Source organism: Solea senegalensis, linkage group LG6 (genome assembly GCF_019176455.1).
Source record: "Solea senegalensis isolate Sse05_10M linkage group LG6, IFAPA_SoseM_1, whole genome shotgun sequence".
NCBI lineage: Eukaryota > Metazoa > Chordata > Actinopteri > Pleuronectiformes > Soleidae > Solea > Solea senegalensis.
In genome coordinates, this window is record NC_058026.1 from 2,671,648 (window position 1) to 2,688,762 (window position 17,115).

The window sequence follows — 17,115 nt, forward strand, 5'->3', positions numbered from 1 at the left end:
GCTCCCTCGTGTGGTCACTTTGAGTCACTGAAATAAATCTAATCAATGGATTTCAAACACTGAAGTCATTAAAATAACACATCACTTAGTGATGGAGGCAGCAGTGGATCAACAACTCGAGCTAAAATCATTGATTTTCTCTTTGGACTTTGGTGTGGGAGAGTGAGTGGTTTTACAAACCTCAGTTTCCTGTTCACAAACCGCCAGAAAAGGCAGTGAACGTAGTTTTAAAATAAATAAACTACGAATAACTGTACATTTTATTTTGAAAGGGCTACAAAATATATACAGGACAGTAGTTCATTGGCTGGTCCCAGATCAGACACTAAAAAAAACAGTCGTGTTCGTCTCAGCTCTTCAGGCCAGTTTAGTGACGCTGACGCTTCCTTTGATCCACAACGTGTCGATGTCGCTCAGCGACGTCAGTCTGTGGTGAAAGTCAAACATCTGCTGCCCGTCCACTAACACACGAAACCGGCTGTGTTCACAGTGAATCTCGATCTTCCAAGAACGAGAGAGAGAGAGAGAGAGAGAGAGGAGGTGCCTTCATTTTACATGTTCAACATTTTAAAACAGGTTTCCCACACCAAAGTCCATAGAGAAGCTGCCTCGTGTGGTCACTTTGTGTCACTGAGGTAAATCCAAACAAAGGAACTCATGAATTCATTAAAATAAGACATTTGGACTCAGTGATGGAGGCAGCGGTGGATCAACAACTCCTGTGTGCTGTGATGTTAAAATCACTGGTTTTCTCTATGAGGTTTGGTGTGGAGAGAGTGAGTGAGTCAAAAATATAATCCGTCTCATTCAGAATAAACCCAGAATATGTTACATACACACGTAAACGTACCTTGAACGGCTGGTCTTCGATGAAGGGGAAAAAGGGGACGGCTCGGTCCAAGTCTCCCCAGGATCCGGACACGCAGGCCCTGCGCAGGATCTGCCGATCCCTGAACCGAACGCAGACCTCCAGAGCCACATCCGGCGGAGGCTCCCTGGACGTCCCGCGTCCACACGTCACGGCGATGTAGAACCTGACAAATGTCCGTTATTATTTGAGACGGCATCAAAAGTCTGCTGTATCACGAGGAGAACTGAAGTGATCCACTCAAATTTAATTTTTCAATTTTTCATGACTAAAAATACCACTAGATCAGAGAGTTACTGTTTGTCTGTTACATAAAGTGATCATTTCACTTTTACTTTTATTTGTATTTTTAAGTGTTAAATGTAACAACAACAACAATGGGAGAAAATGGATCAATGATAAAATGTGGATAATGTCAGATTCACCTGTCAGGATGTGAATCCACAATTCCCACAATGACAAGTTTCTTCCCCGGCCGCATTCCATCTGTGATGTGACCTCTGAAAGGAACAACCTGCACGCACACACAGTCTGGTTTTCATGACTTCAGAGGACATTCACTGCATTCACTTATATTCATCTGGTGGAAAATTAGTCTCACCTTAACGATAACGACTACTGAACTAACCCTAAACCTGCTTTAACCTCACACTAACATGAAAAAGTGTCTTCATCTTAAAATGTAATCATTCATTTTCACATGTGTGAAACATGCGTAGCCATGAGTTACATATCCTGTTCCCTAGTGTCATTAAGGCGTGGCCACAAGTTACATATCCTGTTCCCAAGTGTTAATTAGGCGTAGCTAATTTGCATGTTTAGCCACATCTTGTCGATTTTCCAACAGATGTCACCTCCCGAGCTTTGTCCAGTTCAGAGTCTGTGTTGACGTAGTTACCAAATTCTGCTGAGGATCTCGTGCAGGTGAGGCCACGCCCTCTTTACTTCCATCAGCCACACCTCTCTGTGGAACACTCCATTTCTAAAAAAAAAGGAGAAGGAAAAATAGAATGGTATTTAATGAATATTAGTTGTTTTTAATACTGAACTTTTTAATACTGAACCGAATAAACAAATAAAAATTTTGAATTTTGGTTCCTGCAACACACAATTTTATTTAAAATCTGCTGTAATAGAAAATACTTTGACAAATTTACACAGAATATAAAGTCATGCAAAAAATGACACAACAATAATAAACAATAAATTAAAATAAATAAAACAATTAAATAAGTGTCATTTGTGTTAAAAAAATAAATAACAATACAAATAAAAGTCCTTGCATCCAGGTTTGTACTGAGGGGCATTACCAAAATAAGAGCCTGGACTTTGTAAATGCCACATACAGGTGTTTACAATGCTCAGGCTTTTATTTTGTTAACTCTTTCAGGAAGTTGTGCCTCCCTCCGGTCACCTGAGCAGGTTCAGTGTTCAGAAAACAAAGTTTCACTGGAAACGACAAAAGTAAGTGGCGCGCACGCACACACACACACACACACACGCACACACACACTCACACTCTCTCTCTCTCTCTCTCTCTCTGAACTCTCACTGTTTCTGTGTGTGTGTGTGTGTGTGACTCACCTTCCTGCTCGGCCTGTGTGTGTCGGCCATGTTTATCTGAAGGAAACAAGTAGAGAAGTGAGTTGCAGGTCCAGTTAGTCAGCCTCACACACACACAGCTCTGATAATCAGCTGCCTTGTGTGCCTCTCCCTCTCTCTCTCCCTCCCTCTCTCCCTCTCTCCCTCTGTAAGCTCCTTGTTCTCTAACTGGAGGCAGGATCACAAACATGAAAGCAGAAGTTTTACAGTTCTCAAACTTGCGGCCCGTGCTAATGTGTTGTTTTTTTGCTCTTTCTTAATGTTGTAGTGTTTGGCACTCCAAGGCCACCGTATAAATGACTAACCTGAACCCCAACTAAACTAAACCCAATTCTAACCCTGACCCTAAAACCAGGTCTTAATCCTCAAAAAGCCAGGTCAAAATGTCCTCACAAAGATAGGTTTGCTTGACAATTGATCCACGCAGCCTACCAAAGACCTGTACTCTCACTCACACACACACTATAAAAGTATGACGTTGATTTGAATGCGTCATGTGCCACCCTGTGGTCAAACGTGTGCATTACACAAGTAGTTTCTCATTTAAGCATACTGTCAAAGATAAAAAAAAAAGTATTCCCCATAAGTTTCATAAAAAGACAACATTTAAACAAAAATATTTAATTAAAACATAAACCATAACAGTAGGCCTGTTTCAACAAAAGGTTTGTGTCTATTTGCAAACTCCCTTCACTCTCCTCCACTAACGTCCATAGAGAAATAGTGTTTTTAATGATGAAAAGTGCAAAAGTACTCACAGCGTGTGGAGCTAAAAGAGGGTGGCATCACCCTGGAATCATCAGTTTTGCTTCTTTGTCTTTAATGTGAGCAACAGAAACCAAATCAGCTCAGTTCTTGTTCAAAACTGTCCTTTTCCTTCTTCCAGGAGCAGAGTCAAAGAATGGGAGGAAGCAGGAGGCGGAGACTGTGTGTGTGTTTATGTGAGAGAACATCATTTAGACTCATTACAGCAGCCGTCAGTTTACAGCAGTAGCAGAGTTAGTGGCTTTTATAGAAGGGGCGTCTTAAAGAGGCCACATGTGTTGAGTTAAAAGCCCTATTTAAACACTTTAAAGTAAATGTTAGCAGCGGTGGTGACGTCCTGTTACTGGTGTATTATTCCTGGACTATTCCCATACGTAAAAGTTTAAATGTTTGTTTTCCTGATGTGGAAGTAAATCCTGTTCATGAACTGTGATTTAGCTACCTTTACTAACCTAGCTTCTACAGCTAATAATATTTTACTAATGTTAGCAAATCCCTGATCCAGATCAACAACACTGACTTAGCTACCTTTGCTAACCCAGTTTCTAAAGCTAATCATCTTTTGCTAGTTAGCTAAACTGTGATTCTGATCGCCAACACTGACTTTGCTACCTTTGCTAATCTAGTTTGTAAAGCAAATAATGTACTGCTAATGTTAGCTACACCCTGATCAACAACTCTGACTAAGCAACGTTTGTTAACCTAGATTCTACAGCTAATGATATTTTGCTAATATTAGCTAAATCCAGATCAACAACTCTGACAGATATCTTTGCTTACCTAGCTGGTAAAGCTAATGTGCTACAATAAGTGAGACGGACGGTAACATGTCAGCAGCCAATCAGAATTCCGTGGCTCCCTCTGGCCCAATGTCCACTCCTAGATCGTACATTGGTTCACAGTTAGAGTTGAGTTTATGAGTATAAATAAAAAAAAGAAACACTATTGAGCTACTGTATATCATTTTTGTATTATTTTGAAAAACAACAACACTCAGCCACAGAACCATAGCACAAAACAAGTTTTTAACAATATATACAATATATTATAAACAGGAAAAACAGTCTTTTCATTGTCCAAAATACGACATAACACAACTTTCTAATACTATTTGAAACATTACAATATAAATAGAGCAACTTCAAATTCATCACAGTGAGTAACGATATCTTCACTTAATAAAATAAAGGCAGTGTTTTTTTTTTTTTTTACATGTTCATTGGATGAGATTGGAAATGTCCTAAACCAGGTTTCCCAGTAAGAAGGAGAATGCTGCTCCCAGAGCCAGACCCAGGACCAGGAAGAAGGTCATCAGAGATCCGGCGGTCTCACAGTCCAGACTACAACGCAACAACCTGACAGACACACGGTCAAATATATTTTCAAATAAATAAGATGAAAACTTGTCAAACCTTCTGTTTATATATTTAATTTGTAAGAATAATTTGATAAACGCTGTCAGCAAAAAACCTTTTAATGATTTCAACTTCATAAGTTTTCAACGTAAGTGAATATCATGCGATACGTATCAATGGAGACTTGACATTCTACGAGTCAACAAGTCAGGTTGATATTTTACAAGCTAACCTAGCTCGTAAAGCTAAAAATGTCTTGCTAATGTTGGCTAAACCCTGGTTCACACGCTCTGACTAAGCTACCTTTGCTAATCTAGCTCGTAAAGCTAAAGATGTCTTGCTAATGTTGGCTAAACCCTGGTTCACACACTCTGACTAAGCTACCTTTGCTAATCTAGCTCGTAAAGCTAAAAATGTCTTGCTAATGTTGGCTAAACCCTAGTTCACACGACTGTCGGACTTATGTTATCAGACTTATGTTATCAGCTTCACAAGCAAAGTTAGCTCTGTTGCTAACGTCAGCTAAGCCTTAAACATGACATGGCATTATAGATTCTTCTGCTCTGACAGCTATCATTGCTAGTTTAGCTTGAAAAGCTAATCATTTGTTGCTAATAGTGAGACTCACTGTGGAGCGTAGGCCATGCAGAGGGTTGCCAGGTAACCATTGGTGAAGGAGAACAAGGCTATGATGGTGACGAAGGCAACGTCATGTCTGAAGACGACAAGAAACCTGGAGTTCTCGATGTTACACATCATGATCAGAGGGATGAAGACAATGCGAGCCAACACGGCGACAGGAAACAGAAAGCTGTCCTTTGACGGCTTCAGACATTTGGAAAACACGCAACCACAATTTAGTCAGCAAGGTATAAATGGGAAGCAGTTTGTTGCTACACTAAATCACAATCCACAATTTTCAAAGGTCGGAGTTTCTATTCATCCACACTGTAGGACAACCCCACACTTTTCAAAATTAGACTAATTTTCTATTTGTCCACACTAAAAGACAACCCCACACTTTTCAAAATTAGACTCATTTTCTGTTTGTCCACACTAAAAGACAACCCTGCAGTTTTCAAAATAAGTCTCATTTTCTGTTTGTCAATACTATAAGACAAACTTTTATTTTCAAAATAAAAGTTTTTGTTAATCTACACAAACACACTACCCCCACAGTTTTCAAAATAAGTCTAATTTTCTCTTCATCTACATTCTACTTTTTAAAAAAATATCTTTTTTTAGTTTATCCACACTAACACAACACAGCAGTATTCAAAATAAAAGTGTCCTTTCATGTAAAAGCATTTTTTAAAATAAGACTGGTTCTGTTCATTCAGACTACAACACAATCTTTAAAACAAGTCCACTTTTCAGTTTATCCACACTAAAGCACAACTCCACAGTTATCAAGATAAAAGACTCAGTTCAGTGAATCTACACTATAATACAAGAAGAAAACTAACACAATAAAAACCTTATCACCTTATTTTAAACAATTTTATGTACAATGGCTAATATTTGATTATTGATTAAAAGCATATTTAGCGCATTGATTGCCTTCAGTAAATCCAGACTGAGGACAGAGTCCAGACTCACCCACTGGATGAGAGACGGAGTGCTGCGTCCAACAAAGTCCAAGGAGTTAAACAGGAGGAAACAGCAAACACAGGTGAAGACTCGGTCTGTGGGACAGACACAACGTTACACTGAGCGACTGAAACAACGCTCCTCGAGGACCTGAGCCGCTTTTCTTTCAGCCAGGCCTGAACTACATTTCCCATCAGCCCCCTGACAGCATCTCACCCCAGGCAGCGTTGCCCTTGTAGAGGGTGTGCACTCGCACCATGATGACGGGAAACACCGACAGTGTGACGGCAAACACGCACGTGAAACACAGCGCCATCAGCCAGATCTGTGAAACACAGGCGGGCCACAGAGGCATGAGGAAAGTCTACGGTGTCTTAAGAACACGTTCACGTCTTTATCTCACTATTTGACAGAGTTTTCCAACAGGAAACTGAAATTCGTAAACCGCTCACTCCCCTACACCAAAGCCCATAGAGAAAATCAGTGATTTTAGCTCGTGGGGACACAGGAGCTGCTGGTCTACTACTTCCATCTACTTACATTTTGGAATTCTAAGTAGATTTTGGAACTATATGTATATGTAAGAATTTTAAGTCTTTTTAACTGATCTACAGTTGGACATTGCTGGCTTTGATTCTTGTGTCGGATGTTCCGTGGCCGACAGTCTGTTGACGTCACATTTTAGTATGGGCTCCGCTCGCTTTGAACCTCATCAGAACAGGTACTAAAAAAACCACCAATTTCTCCACATTCGTTCACCTTCTTGAACACGGCCAGGACGGACAGTCGACTCTGCTGTGACTTGCCTTCGAGGTTGACGTCATTTAAGATCTTTCTGTCTGAAGTTAGAAAAAGAATAGGAAAATAACCCGTCCGTGTCTTTATTATGATGATGATGCAGGTTATTTGAAAAAAGAGTGAAACAGACCTGAGATGCTGAGGAGTTCCAGTTCTCCAGTCCTGTTCAAGTAGAAACGAGCAAACTCCTGACGCGCGACACACACACACACACACACACACACACACACACACACACACACACACAGAAATACTGACCTGAGATCTGATGGGTTTTAAACACTGACACAGTACTCACACATGGAGTGGCTCAGTGGTTAAGACCCTACCTTGTGTACCAAAGACATCATGGTCGCAAGTTCGATTCCACCCCTGGCTAATTGTACTTGATTCCATTGTAAGTCGCTTTGGATAAAAGCGTCTGCTAAATGACATGTAATGTAACGATAATGTATTTTTTCTTAAAAGTCGGCAGTGCACGATTATTTAACGTTATTTAAAGTTTAAGAACATAAATACTACCACGATATTGCAAAAATCACATATTGCGAGATACACACACACACAGTTGTATTTGTAACGCAAGTTAAACAAATGTTTGCTTAAAAAAGTACTTCAAGGTAAAATATCGCTATATTTCACTGTATCGATTTTTCTGCCAACCCCCTTTTTTTAAATTGACGATCAATCACCAGAGCTGTTGTGTGAATATATCGCAAATCATCATGAATTAAATATCGTGATATCGTATCATGACTTAAATATCTTGATATTATCGTGATGTTATCGTATTGTGATTTAAACATCGTTAGAATATTGTCTTGTGACTTAAAATATTGTATCATGACTCAAATATTATGATATCGCAATATTGTGATAATATTTTGTATCGTGAATTAGATATTGTGATGATATCGTTTAGTTACTTAAGTATCGTGATAATATTGTATCATGATTTAAATATCGTGACGATAACGTTTTTTGACTTAAATATCGTGACAATATGATATCATGACTTAAATATTGTGCTGATATCGTATTGTGACTTAAATATTGTGATATCGTATCGTGACTTAAATACCATGATATTGTATCGTGACTTAGATATCATGAGATTGTATCGTGACTTCGATGATATGATATTGTATCGTGACTTAGATATCTTGATATCGTATTGTGACTTAAATATCATGATATTGTATTGTGACTTAAATATCATGATATCGTATCGTGACTTACATATCATGATATTGTATTGTGACTTAAATATCATGAGATTGTATCGTGACTTAAATATCATGAGATTGTATCGTGACTTAGATATCATGAGATTGTATCGTGACTTAGATATCATGAGATTGTATCGTGACTTAGATGATATGATATTGTATCGTGACTTAGATGATATGATATTGTATCGTGACTTAGATATCATGATATTGTATCGTGACTTAAATATCGTGATGATATATCATGACTTAAATATCGTGGTGATACCGTATCGTGACTTAAAGAGATATCCTAGTCACTTAAATACCATGACGACAAAATGTGGTAATAGCGCTAAAAGAGCAGTGGCGGCCATCTTAGAATCTGATATCAGATTTCCGAGTTGGAAATCCGACTTGAGGGGCCGTTCCTGTTGGACCTTTCCGACTTAGTCCTAAATTCCGACAACAAACGGACTGTACTATCGATCAAATGTGCGTGTGTTGTCACCTCCTCACCAGGTGTGGCAGCACCAGGTAACAGAGCAGAGTCACCAGAGTGGCCACACATGGAGTGATGAAGTATCCCAACGCTGCCGAACTTTTACCTGTGTTACCTGAGAAAAGAAAAAAAAAAAGATAACCCTGTTTCTTTTATTTTGGTACAACCCCAGGGTGTGTGTGTGTGTGTGTGTGTGTATTTAGGACCATAAATGACATTATACTAAGTAAATAAAACAATGAACAAGCAAATTAGTAAATAAAGTAAAACAAAAATATAGAAAATAATAAAAAAACTCACTTCTTTGAACACGACAAACTGACGTGCAGTGACTTCTTACTTAGAAGTTACTCACTCAGGATGGAGAAGAGCATGGCGATGGCGGAGAATATCCCGGCCATGCCCTGACCGCTCATGAACAGAGTCCTGTAGCGATGAGGAAACATGCCGACCATCCCGAACAAACTGCCCTGCAGCACCGCGCTGCACACTACACACACACACGATTTTCCAGCTTCTTAAATGTGAACATTTTCAGTTTTCTATTTTCATTTTTCCTCAACATTTCGTGGAACCAAACAAGACGATCGATTCATCAACTCACTGTTGATGAACCAGATGGTCGCCATGGTGACGGAGAAGAAGGTGTCCGGATGCATGGGGACCGTGACCAGGGCGGCGGTGACGGAGAAAAGGAGGAAGAAGCCGCACATGCTCGCGACCACGCGGATACGTTCGCTCACCCTGCGGAGAGAAAGAAGACGTCACCGTCGCCGTGGAAACACTTAATCGCGTTTCCTGGCGCGAAGAAAAAAAACTTCACGTACCACTGATGCAGGAAAGAGTTGAGCAGGGTGAAGAGGAGCAGCGGCAGCTGGGAGAGCAGCGTCATCCAGCTGTCGTACTGGTAGTCTTTAGTCGCCACGCCGGTGACGTTGACAACTCTGAGGCGCTCATTAAAATACTTTTGACAGAAGAGAGGGGAAAATAATGTTCACAACTTCACAAATGGAAAGTTCCCCGAGGGTAATGATGACAGTCTTCATCTTCCAGGATAAAACCTGTACTTTTTACAATGAGCAAATATTTGCCCAACAGTGACATACACACGTACGTGAACATGCTCTTTACATTTCTGTCGTCCGCTATTCCCTCTTACTAAAAAGCGACAGGAAACTCAATTTCATGTTGCTTCAAAAAGTGCTCACTCTCCCACACCAAAGTCCATAGAGAAAATCAGCGAATTTAGCTCACAAGGACACAGGAGCTGCTGCGTCCATCAGTGAGTTCAGATGTGTTATTTTGATGAATTCGGCCTTTAAAATCCTTCGTTCAGATTGACCGCAGTGACACAAAGTGACCACACGAGGCAGCAGGAGACCAGCAGCTCCTGTGTCCCTGTGAGCTAAAATCACTGATTTTCTCTGTGGACTTTGGTGTGGGAGAGAGAGTGGTTTACAAACTTCAGCTTCCTGTTGGAAAAAGTCTGTCCTAACAGTGAGACAAAGACGTGAACGTGTTCATAAGACATCGTAGACTCAAACTGGTGTAGATTTTATTATCTCGGCATCAACTCAGTATCTCGTGCGACCACACTTCAAAAAAAAAAAAAAGGTAAGGGACTGAAACCTGAGAGGCTGTGGTGAAGAAGTTCCACGGCATCATAATTCCCAGACCGAGCACAAAGACGATGAGGGCGACCGCCTGCCTGCTGTCGGGAAACACAGCAACACCGCCAAACATGACATCAACTGTGCGTTTACTCGACTCGACACAGTATATGTATATATATATATATATACACATAATTATAATAATTTTCTCTTTTAACTGTTTTAATGATTTTTTTGAATGCCTTTCTATACATACATACATACATACATACATATACATATATATATATACATACATACATATATATATATACATACATACATACACATATATATATACATACATACATACATACATATACATATATACATACATATATACACATATATATACACACATACATATATACACATATATATACACATACATATATATACATATACATATATATACATACACATATATATATATATATATATAAAATTCTTGTCTTGCTCTTTGTAATGGAGAAACATTGTTATTAACTTTGTGGACAAAACAAGACATTTAGGAAACCCCAGCATTTCATTTTATTTTAACAATATAATATTGTTGTAACTTCAAGATAGAAAGATCAAATAATAATGAAAATTTGAAACAGCAAGCAGCATTTTATTTTGTACGCCCTCGCCCCTGTAGGTGGCACTATGCCCTCGACTCACGATTAACGCTAAGATTAGCCAAATTCAAAATGGACAACTTCCTGTTGCGTTGACCTCATGGCCTCCATAGACTTTTTTGTTCATCTTAGTCTGTGACATGTTCCCACCAAGTTTCATTAAATTTGGTGAAACTTAGTTTTTGTGATTGGGGGGCGCCAGTTTTTTCCACCGAATGTCTAGTGCCTCAAAAATGTTCTAAAAGATCCTCACGCAGCGCTCGGGTCCTAATAACTGTGTCTGTTTGCGACATCCGTGTGTGTGTGAGTAGATTACACGGATGACATGTGACTCACCGGTCAGCAGGTGCCGTGCTTTCCTTCTCCAGGCTCATCCTTTTTTAGTTGTGCTTCTTGTTCTGTGTATCTGCGCCAAAGTAAACACTTGTTACTCATGTTTTACTGGAACTACTGCTTTAAAAACAAACACTGATGAAACCAATTTAACACAGACAGGACATTTTCAGAAAATGAGGACATTTTTCAGAAAATGAGGACATTTTTCAGAAAATGAGGACATTTTTCAGAAAATGAGGACATTTTCAGAGAGCGAGTACATTTTCAGAAAGCGAGGACATTTTCAAAAAGAGGACATTTTCGCTCCTACACCGACATAATCTACACCGTTAATCCACTTTAATCTGTCTGTGGTAATAATTGTTAAATTAAATTATTTTGGTGATGAAATTGTGTTTTTTCATTTTTAAACACAAACACCCGTGTGTGAGACAGTGAGGTGAGCGCGTGCAGCAGACATCAAACAATCGTGTATAAATGTGTCAATTTTCGCGACAAAAGAGACACTCACCTGGTAAAACGGAGCGCGCGCACGCTTCCCGCGATTCAGCAGCAGCAGCACAGGTGTGAACTGGCGATCCCGACCCCCGCGTGCTGAGCTGCTCTCAGTGTGACGCATGCGCAGTAAATCACAAGGAGGCAAGTCCAGGAATTGTTGTCTTTCGTTACCTCAGAATTAACGTTCTATAATTTACGTCAGGAGGCGGGGTCAGCTCTTATGGAGGAGGACCATGACATGATAAATGAATGAATGGATTCATTCATTAATCAAAGAATAAATAAAACAAATGAATGCTTGCATAAATGAAAATAATTCATACATGAATGAATAAAAATGAATGAATGAATACAAGAATGAGTGAATGAATGAATAAATATACTCATTAATGGATTCATTCAGATATAAATAAAAGAATACATAAATGGATGAATGAATAAAGGGTTAGATGAATGATTCATTCATTCATTCATTAAAGAATAAACAATGCTTTATGCTTGCATAATGAAAAAAATCATACATGAATGCATAAATACAATTAATAAAAGAATGAATTAATGAATAAATATATACAGAAATAAATAAAAGAATATATATATAGAATACAAATGGATGAATCACTATAGAAGAAAAAATGAATGAACATATATATATACAAATGAATGAACGAGTATATAAATTAATAATTTAATACAGGGATAAATAAATAAATAAATAAATAAATAAATAAATAAATAAATAAAGGCCGGTTCTTGCCACAGGGTGGTGCTCACAGCTCAGTCAGCACTGACCTGTGCCACACACAACCACATGTCAGGAAAAGTCCGGAGTTTCAATGCTTCAATATACAAATTACAACAATAAAATATAAAGTACAAAGTAGAAAAAGGCACTTTTTGACTTTTGTAACTTGACTTAAGTCAAGCATTACACGTTTATCAATAATCTCATAAAATTATTTTTAAAAGTTTTTTTCATAATTGAAATAAAATCTCAGAATTCTGACATTTTGTTTAATCTCAGAATTAGGATTTTTTTGATTTATCGCTGAATCTCAGAATTATGACTTTAATCTCAGAATTATGAATTTCTCTTTAATCTCAGAATTCATGCTGTTTTATTTTATTTTTAACTCTCTTTCAAAAGATATTTGTACTTGTGGCCCTAATACTCTTCTGTAATGTTATTTTCACTCATCGAGTGGTTTATGATGGATTACGATGAGGTTTTTCGTCATTTTCATCTTCCGATGTCATTCTCTTGTATTTCTTTTTTTTAATTTTTTTTAATAAAAGGCAAGTTGTATTTTGAAAAGATCGAGAGGAAGTTGATCCAGCGTTAGTTGGCTAGAGCAGAGTGCGAGTGTGCGGATGAGCCAATCAGAGGCAGAGAAGCGGATTCACAGCGGTCATCGAGCGGAGACGAACACACAAAAAACACGCTGAAACCTCCTCATGAACCTCATGTTAACCATCGACGAAATTTTAGGAGAAATGTTTATCGAAGTTGTTTCTACGTCAGTTTTTGAATTCAGATTTGTTCCAGGTCAACATAAAAGAGCCAGAGGTTAAAGTGTGAGAATCGCAATTTAAATCACAAGCTTGAGAAGACGTCAAATGTCACAAATCTTAAAATTATGAGTGGAAAAAGGTCATAGTAGTGAGATAAACTAATATAGTTATGAGTTTAAAGTTGTAATTATGACACAGTCATAACTGTGAATGAAAAAGTGACAAAACAAGATCATTTGGAGATCAAATGAAAAGTTATTTTATGAAATAAACAGAAAATTATGGGTTTTCGTATTTTGTTTTCATTACTGGTGAAAACGCCAATGTTTGTTTGTTTATTCAAGTAATTACACTTGCGTGTGTCTGCTGCGTCCAGCTGTCCCTCTTTTGTTCTGTCCACACAAACTGATTAACATGCACCGTCCCAGCAGAGCATCTGTCCCTGCACATGCCGTCTTTGTTTGTCCCATTAAAAGGTCAAGTTTGTCCCTTCCTTCCCTTTTTTTGTCCTGTCCGCGCACATACGTCGGCCCATTAACGCGCAAACATCCACCGGGAGCCTGGACAGAGCCCAGTGGACGTGGATTAAAGGTGCAGTGTGTAAAATTTAGCCCTAACGTCAATCTTTCTTCTCCTTCCCCACCTCTGTGCTCACACCAGACCCGAGTAGACAATCACTGACTGTATAAAGACAAACCGTGGCTGAATATAAGGACAGTTACTGGCTGTATATGTCCATGAACATTGGCTGTATAAGCATCATCTAAATATGTCGGGATATACAGCTGATGAACGGTCAATGATCGTCTATATGTATATACAGCCAATGATTGTCTTCATATAAAGCAAAAATATCTTTACATATAGCCAAGCATTGCCTTTATATATGACCAAGGTTTGTCTTTATATACAGCGTATCATTGTCTTTGTATACAGCCAATCACTGAACAAGTAGCTTCATCATCATTTTATTCAAGACGTAATGTTTTTCGTACGTACGTGCTGCCCCTCCCACACACACACACACACACACACACACAACTGCATATGTACATATATTCACTGACACACAAACACACGCCCCTCACGTACGGTAGGCCGCAGTGGCCACAGTTGTCTCAGGATAATAAAGTTTGTTTTCAAATAATCATCTCATTCATAATTAATGCAGTAGAAGAAGAACCTGAATAGAAGTCATTGTCTCTGTTGCCGTGGTGATTTTTTTTTCTCAAGTCCATCAGATTTTGTGGTTTCCGACATTTCGTAGAACAAGCAGCTGACGTTCGAGATTCGTCTCCGGGGTCGTGATCAAACCGAGGAGTTAAATTAGAGGCTTTTACTTTGGTAACAACAGGAAGTAGCTGCGGTGTGTGATGATGCGTTCACAGTCCAGATTTTTTTATTTATTTATTTTTTAACAGGAAAAATAAACTCTTGAACACAGGAAGTCCGGAAAAATGTTTTTGTCTCAATTTATAAAAATCCTAAGAATGTTTTTTCTTCGGCCACAGTGAACGAAAAAAAACCCTGTTGATTGTTTCAACGTGAGGAGGCGGAGCCAACGATTCCTTCCAGCTCAGAATCGTCGCAAAACCTGCGACAGTAAAGCAAGAAAAGCGCAGTGTGCACTGAATCGTTAGAAAAAATCCCTTCGGCTCAAAGCGTTGCAGAAAAACTATCCCGTGTTTTTCGTGACAGAAAAAAATAAATTACCCGCGTTTTTCCGCGCTAAAACCGTTGCTAATAAGTTACGAGAGTTTGTGAAGAATTGCACAGTGGAGGCGGGGCCAGTTATTAAGGAGGCTTAAGGTGTTTCTCTTCATTTAGTCTTTTTAAGGTGGAACTGATCTCGGGGGGAAGTTCCGACACTCTTCTCCAGTTTTGCCGTTTTTGGTCCCAGCGAGTTTCCTGCTCCTCCGACAACGATGACGACATCGCCCACCCGCCCGGGGCGTTGGCCTCCGTCTGTCAGTCCTGGACGTCCAGACTCCGCCCATCACCTCTTCTGCTCCCAGATCTCCACCATGTTCAGGTCGAGGCGCTCGAGGCTCCGCAGAACCTGAACGTTCTCCGTGTAGAACGCCACGTCGACCACGACCAGTCTGCAAACGACAAAACACGCGTTTTATGGGATTTCATCACAGAGGAAACGCTTCTAAAAATGCCACAATAAAGCAAAAATATAAAATAAAATTACGCGACAAATGTCAAAATGTGCAAAAACAAACAAACCAACAAAACCACGTTTGTCACCCAGCGTCAAGAAATACCTTAATATAAAATCACTGTGCAGTAAAGCGTTAATAAATGTGGTGAAATTAAAAACATCTAAGTATCGTTAAGGTATAAAGAAATGTCGTAAAATTTTCGTAGCTCAATCACTGTGCAGTAAAGCGTTTTGAAATGTGGTAAAAATGTCCTAAAAACAACAGCATCACTACGTAGTAACAAGTAAAAACAAGTACAGTAAAGTGTTGGAAAAGGTGTTAAAAAAGTGGGCGGAGGCCAACTTACCCGTGCTGTGGTCCTCCGTCGTTGACCACACCCAGTCGACACAGCTGCCTCTTCAGGTGCAGTTTGAAACTGGCGTTTATCCTCAGGAACAGCATCTGTGCGAGGAAACATGTTTACGTCAGAGGAAGGCGGCGGTGCTGTGTCTCCATGGCAACTGCACACACACAGACACACTCACCTGAGTCTGTTCCTCGGGTAAAAGGTCAGAAATGGCCTCGTGCATCTTCGCCATCTGTTTGCAGACGTTTCTGAAGCAGGACGACGGCATCGGAGCTTTGACTTCATACTGACCACACAAAACAACAACGACGACAAAGAGGATTGACCTCAGTGAGACAAAGTGACCACACGAGGCAGCAGTGGACCAGCAGCTCTGTCTCACAGTGAGATAAAGACATGGACATGTTCTTAGATCTTTGTAGATTTGTCCTTTTACCTTTGATAGAACCTTCTCAAACAGACTGTCCATGATGGCCACCAGCTTAGCTGAGATTTCTGAGATGTGGTCGTTGTAGTCCTGCATAAAAAAAATGTAAAAATTAAACCAGTTCATGTATTTATTTTCAGGTGTGTGTGTGTTTCAGTGCGTTACCTTGGTGATGTGGTCAAAGTGTCGGAGGACGTTGAACTGTTTGGGCTGTAGTTTGGTCTCGAAGTGAGTTCTGATGACGGGAATGTAGTGAACGACCAGCTGCAGGCAGCGGGAGGCTAATGCTATATGCACGCACACACACACACACACACACACACTTTAGGGTTCATATGCCTTTAAAACACGTCAAATTCAAGCACTTTCAATAACATATCTTAAGTCCCCTTTTTTTATTTTTTTTATTTTTATTGTATCATGCTACATAAACCAGCAGTTCCCAAAGGCTGGGTTGTGACCCACAGAGGGGTCACGGAAGATTTTTTGGGGTCCCTAAACAAATTTCAAAAACAATTTAATTGAGATTTGAACGAGTGTGTTTCAAGAAAACACGACCATGGATTTGTCAGAAAGTATACAATAAAAGTACTTCATATTACTTGTATATGAATACAAGAGGTATTCTGTCCAATAAAACTGAATAAAACCATGAAGTACTAAAACAAACTGTGTATGTTATATGACTTTTTTTAATTGACTCGTGTCTCTTTGACAACTGGGGCCAGATAGGAATGCTAGTGGGCCACCAGTCGGTGACCTTTTTTTTTAATGGTCCTCAAAAGAGACACCTAAAGGAACGTGTGTGCGCTACTGATGTCGCAGTACCGAGGTTTTTGGTTGTGATGGTTTTGAGTCCGACGACCTG

General features: G+C 39.4%; 2 protein-coding genes across 3 annotated transcripts in view; both read right to left on the reverse strand.

Annotated features, from left to right (window-relative positions):
* Positions 1–246: 246 nt before the first annotated feature.
* Positions 247–11,878, reverse strand: LOC122770938 (equilibrative nucleoside transporter 2-like). Its single transcript, XM_044028172.1, has 19 exons — positions 11,808–11,878; positions 11,297–11,366; positions 10,318–10,399; positions 9,516–9,652; positions 9,293–9,432; positions 9,044–9,178; positions 8,706–8,803; positions 7,109–7,166; positions 6,940–7,019; positions 6,397–6,505; positions 6,190–6,275; positions 5,219–5,415; positions 4,479–4,590; positions 3,229–3,255; positions 2,453–2,488; positions 1,767–1,850; positions 1,294–1,382; positions 851–1,034; positions 247–501 (listed from the first exon to the last, which is right to left on the reverse strand). The coding sequence occupies exons 2-19, from the start codon at positions 11,332–11,334 to the stop codon at positions 358–360; spliced, it is 1,836 nt and encodes a 611-aa protein (XP_043884107.1). The 5' UTR covers positions 11,335–11,366; positions 11,808–11,878; the 3' UTR covers positions 247–357.
* A 2,380-nt stretch (positions 11,879–14,258) lies between these two features.
* The window catches only part of vps54 (VPS54 subunit of GARP complex), a 14,392-nt gene continuing 11,535 nt past the window's right edge, over positions 14,259–17,115 (reverse strand). For both annotated transcript variants that reach the window (XM_044028857.1, XM_044028856.1), the window contains 6 exons: positions 17,076–17,115; positions 16,413–16,534; positions 16,257–16,337; positions 15,999–16,106; positions 15,821–15,915; positions 14,259–15,408 (listed from right to left, as the gene is read on the reverse strand). The exon at positions 17,076–17,115 is cut by the window's right edge and continues 48 nt beyond it. In XM_044028857.1, the coding sequence (XP_043884792.1) occupies positions 15,303–15,408; positions 15,821–15,915; positions 15,999–16,106; positions 16,257–16,337; positions 16,413–16,534; positions 17,076–17,115 (552 nt within the window). In that variant the 3' untranslated portion in view covers positions 14,259–15,302. The remainder of the gene's footprint in view (positions 15,409–15,820; positions 15,916–15,998; positions 16,107–16,256; positions 16,338–16,412; positions 16,535–17,075) is intronic.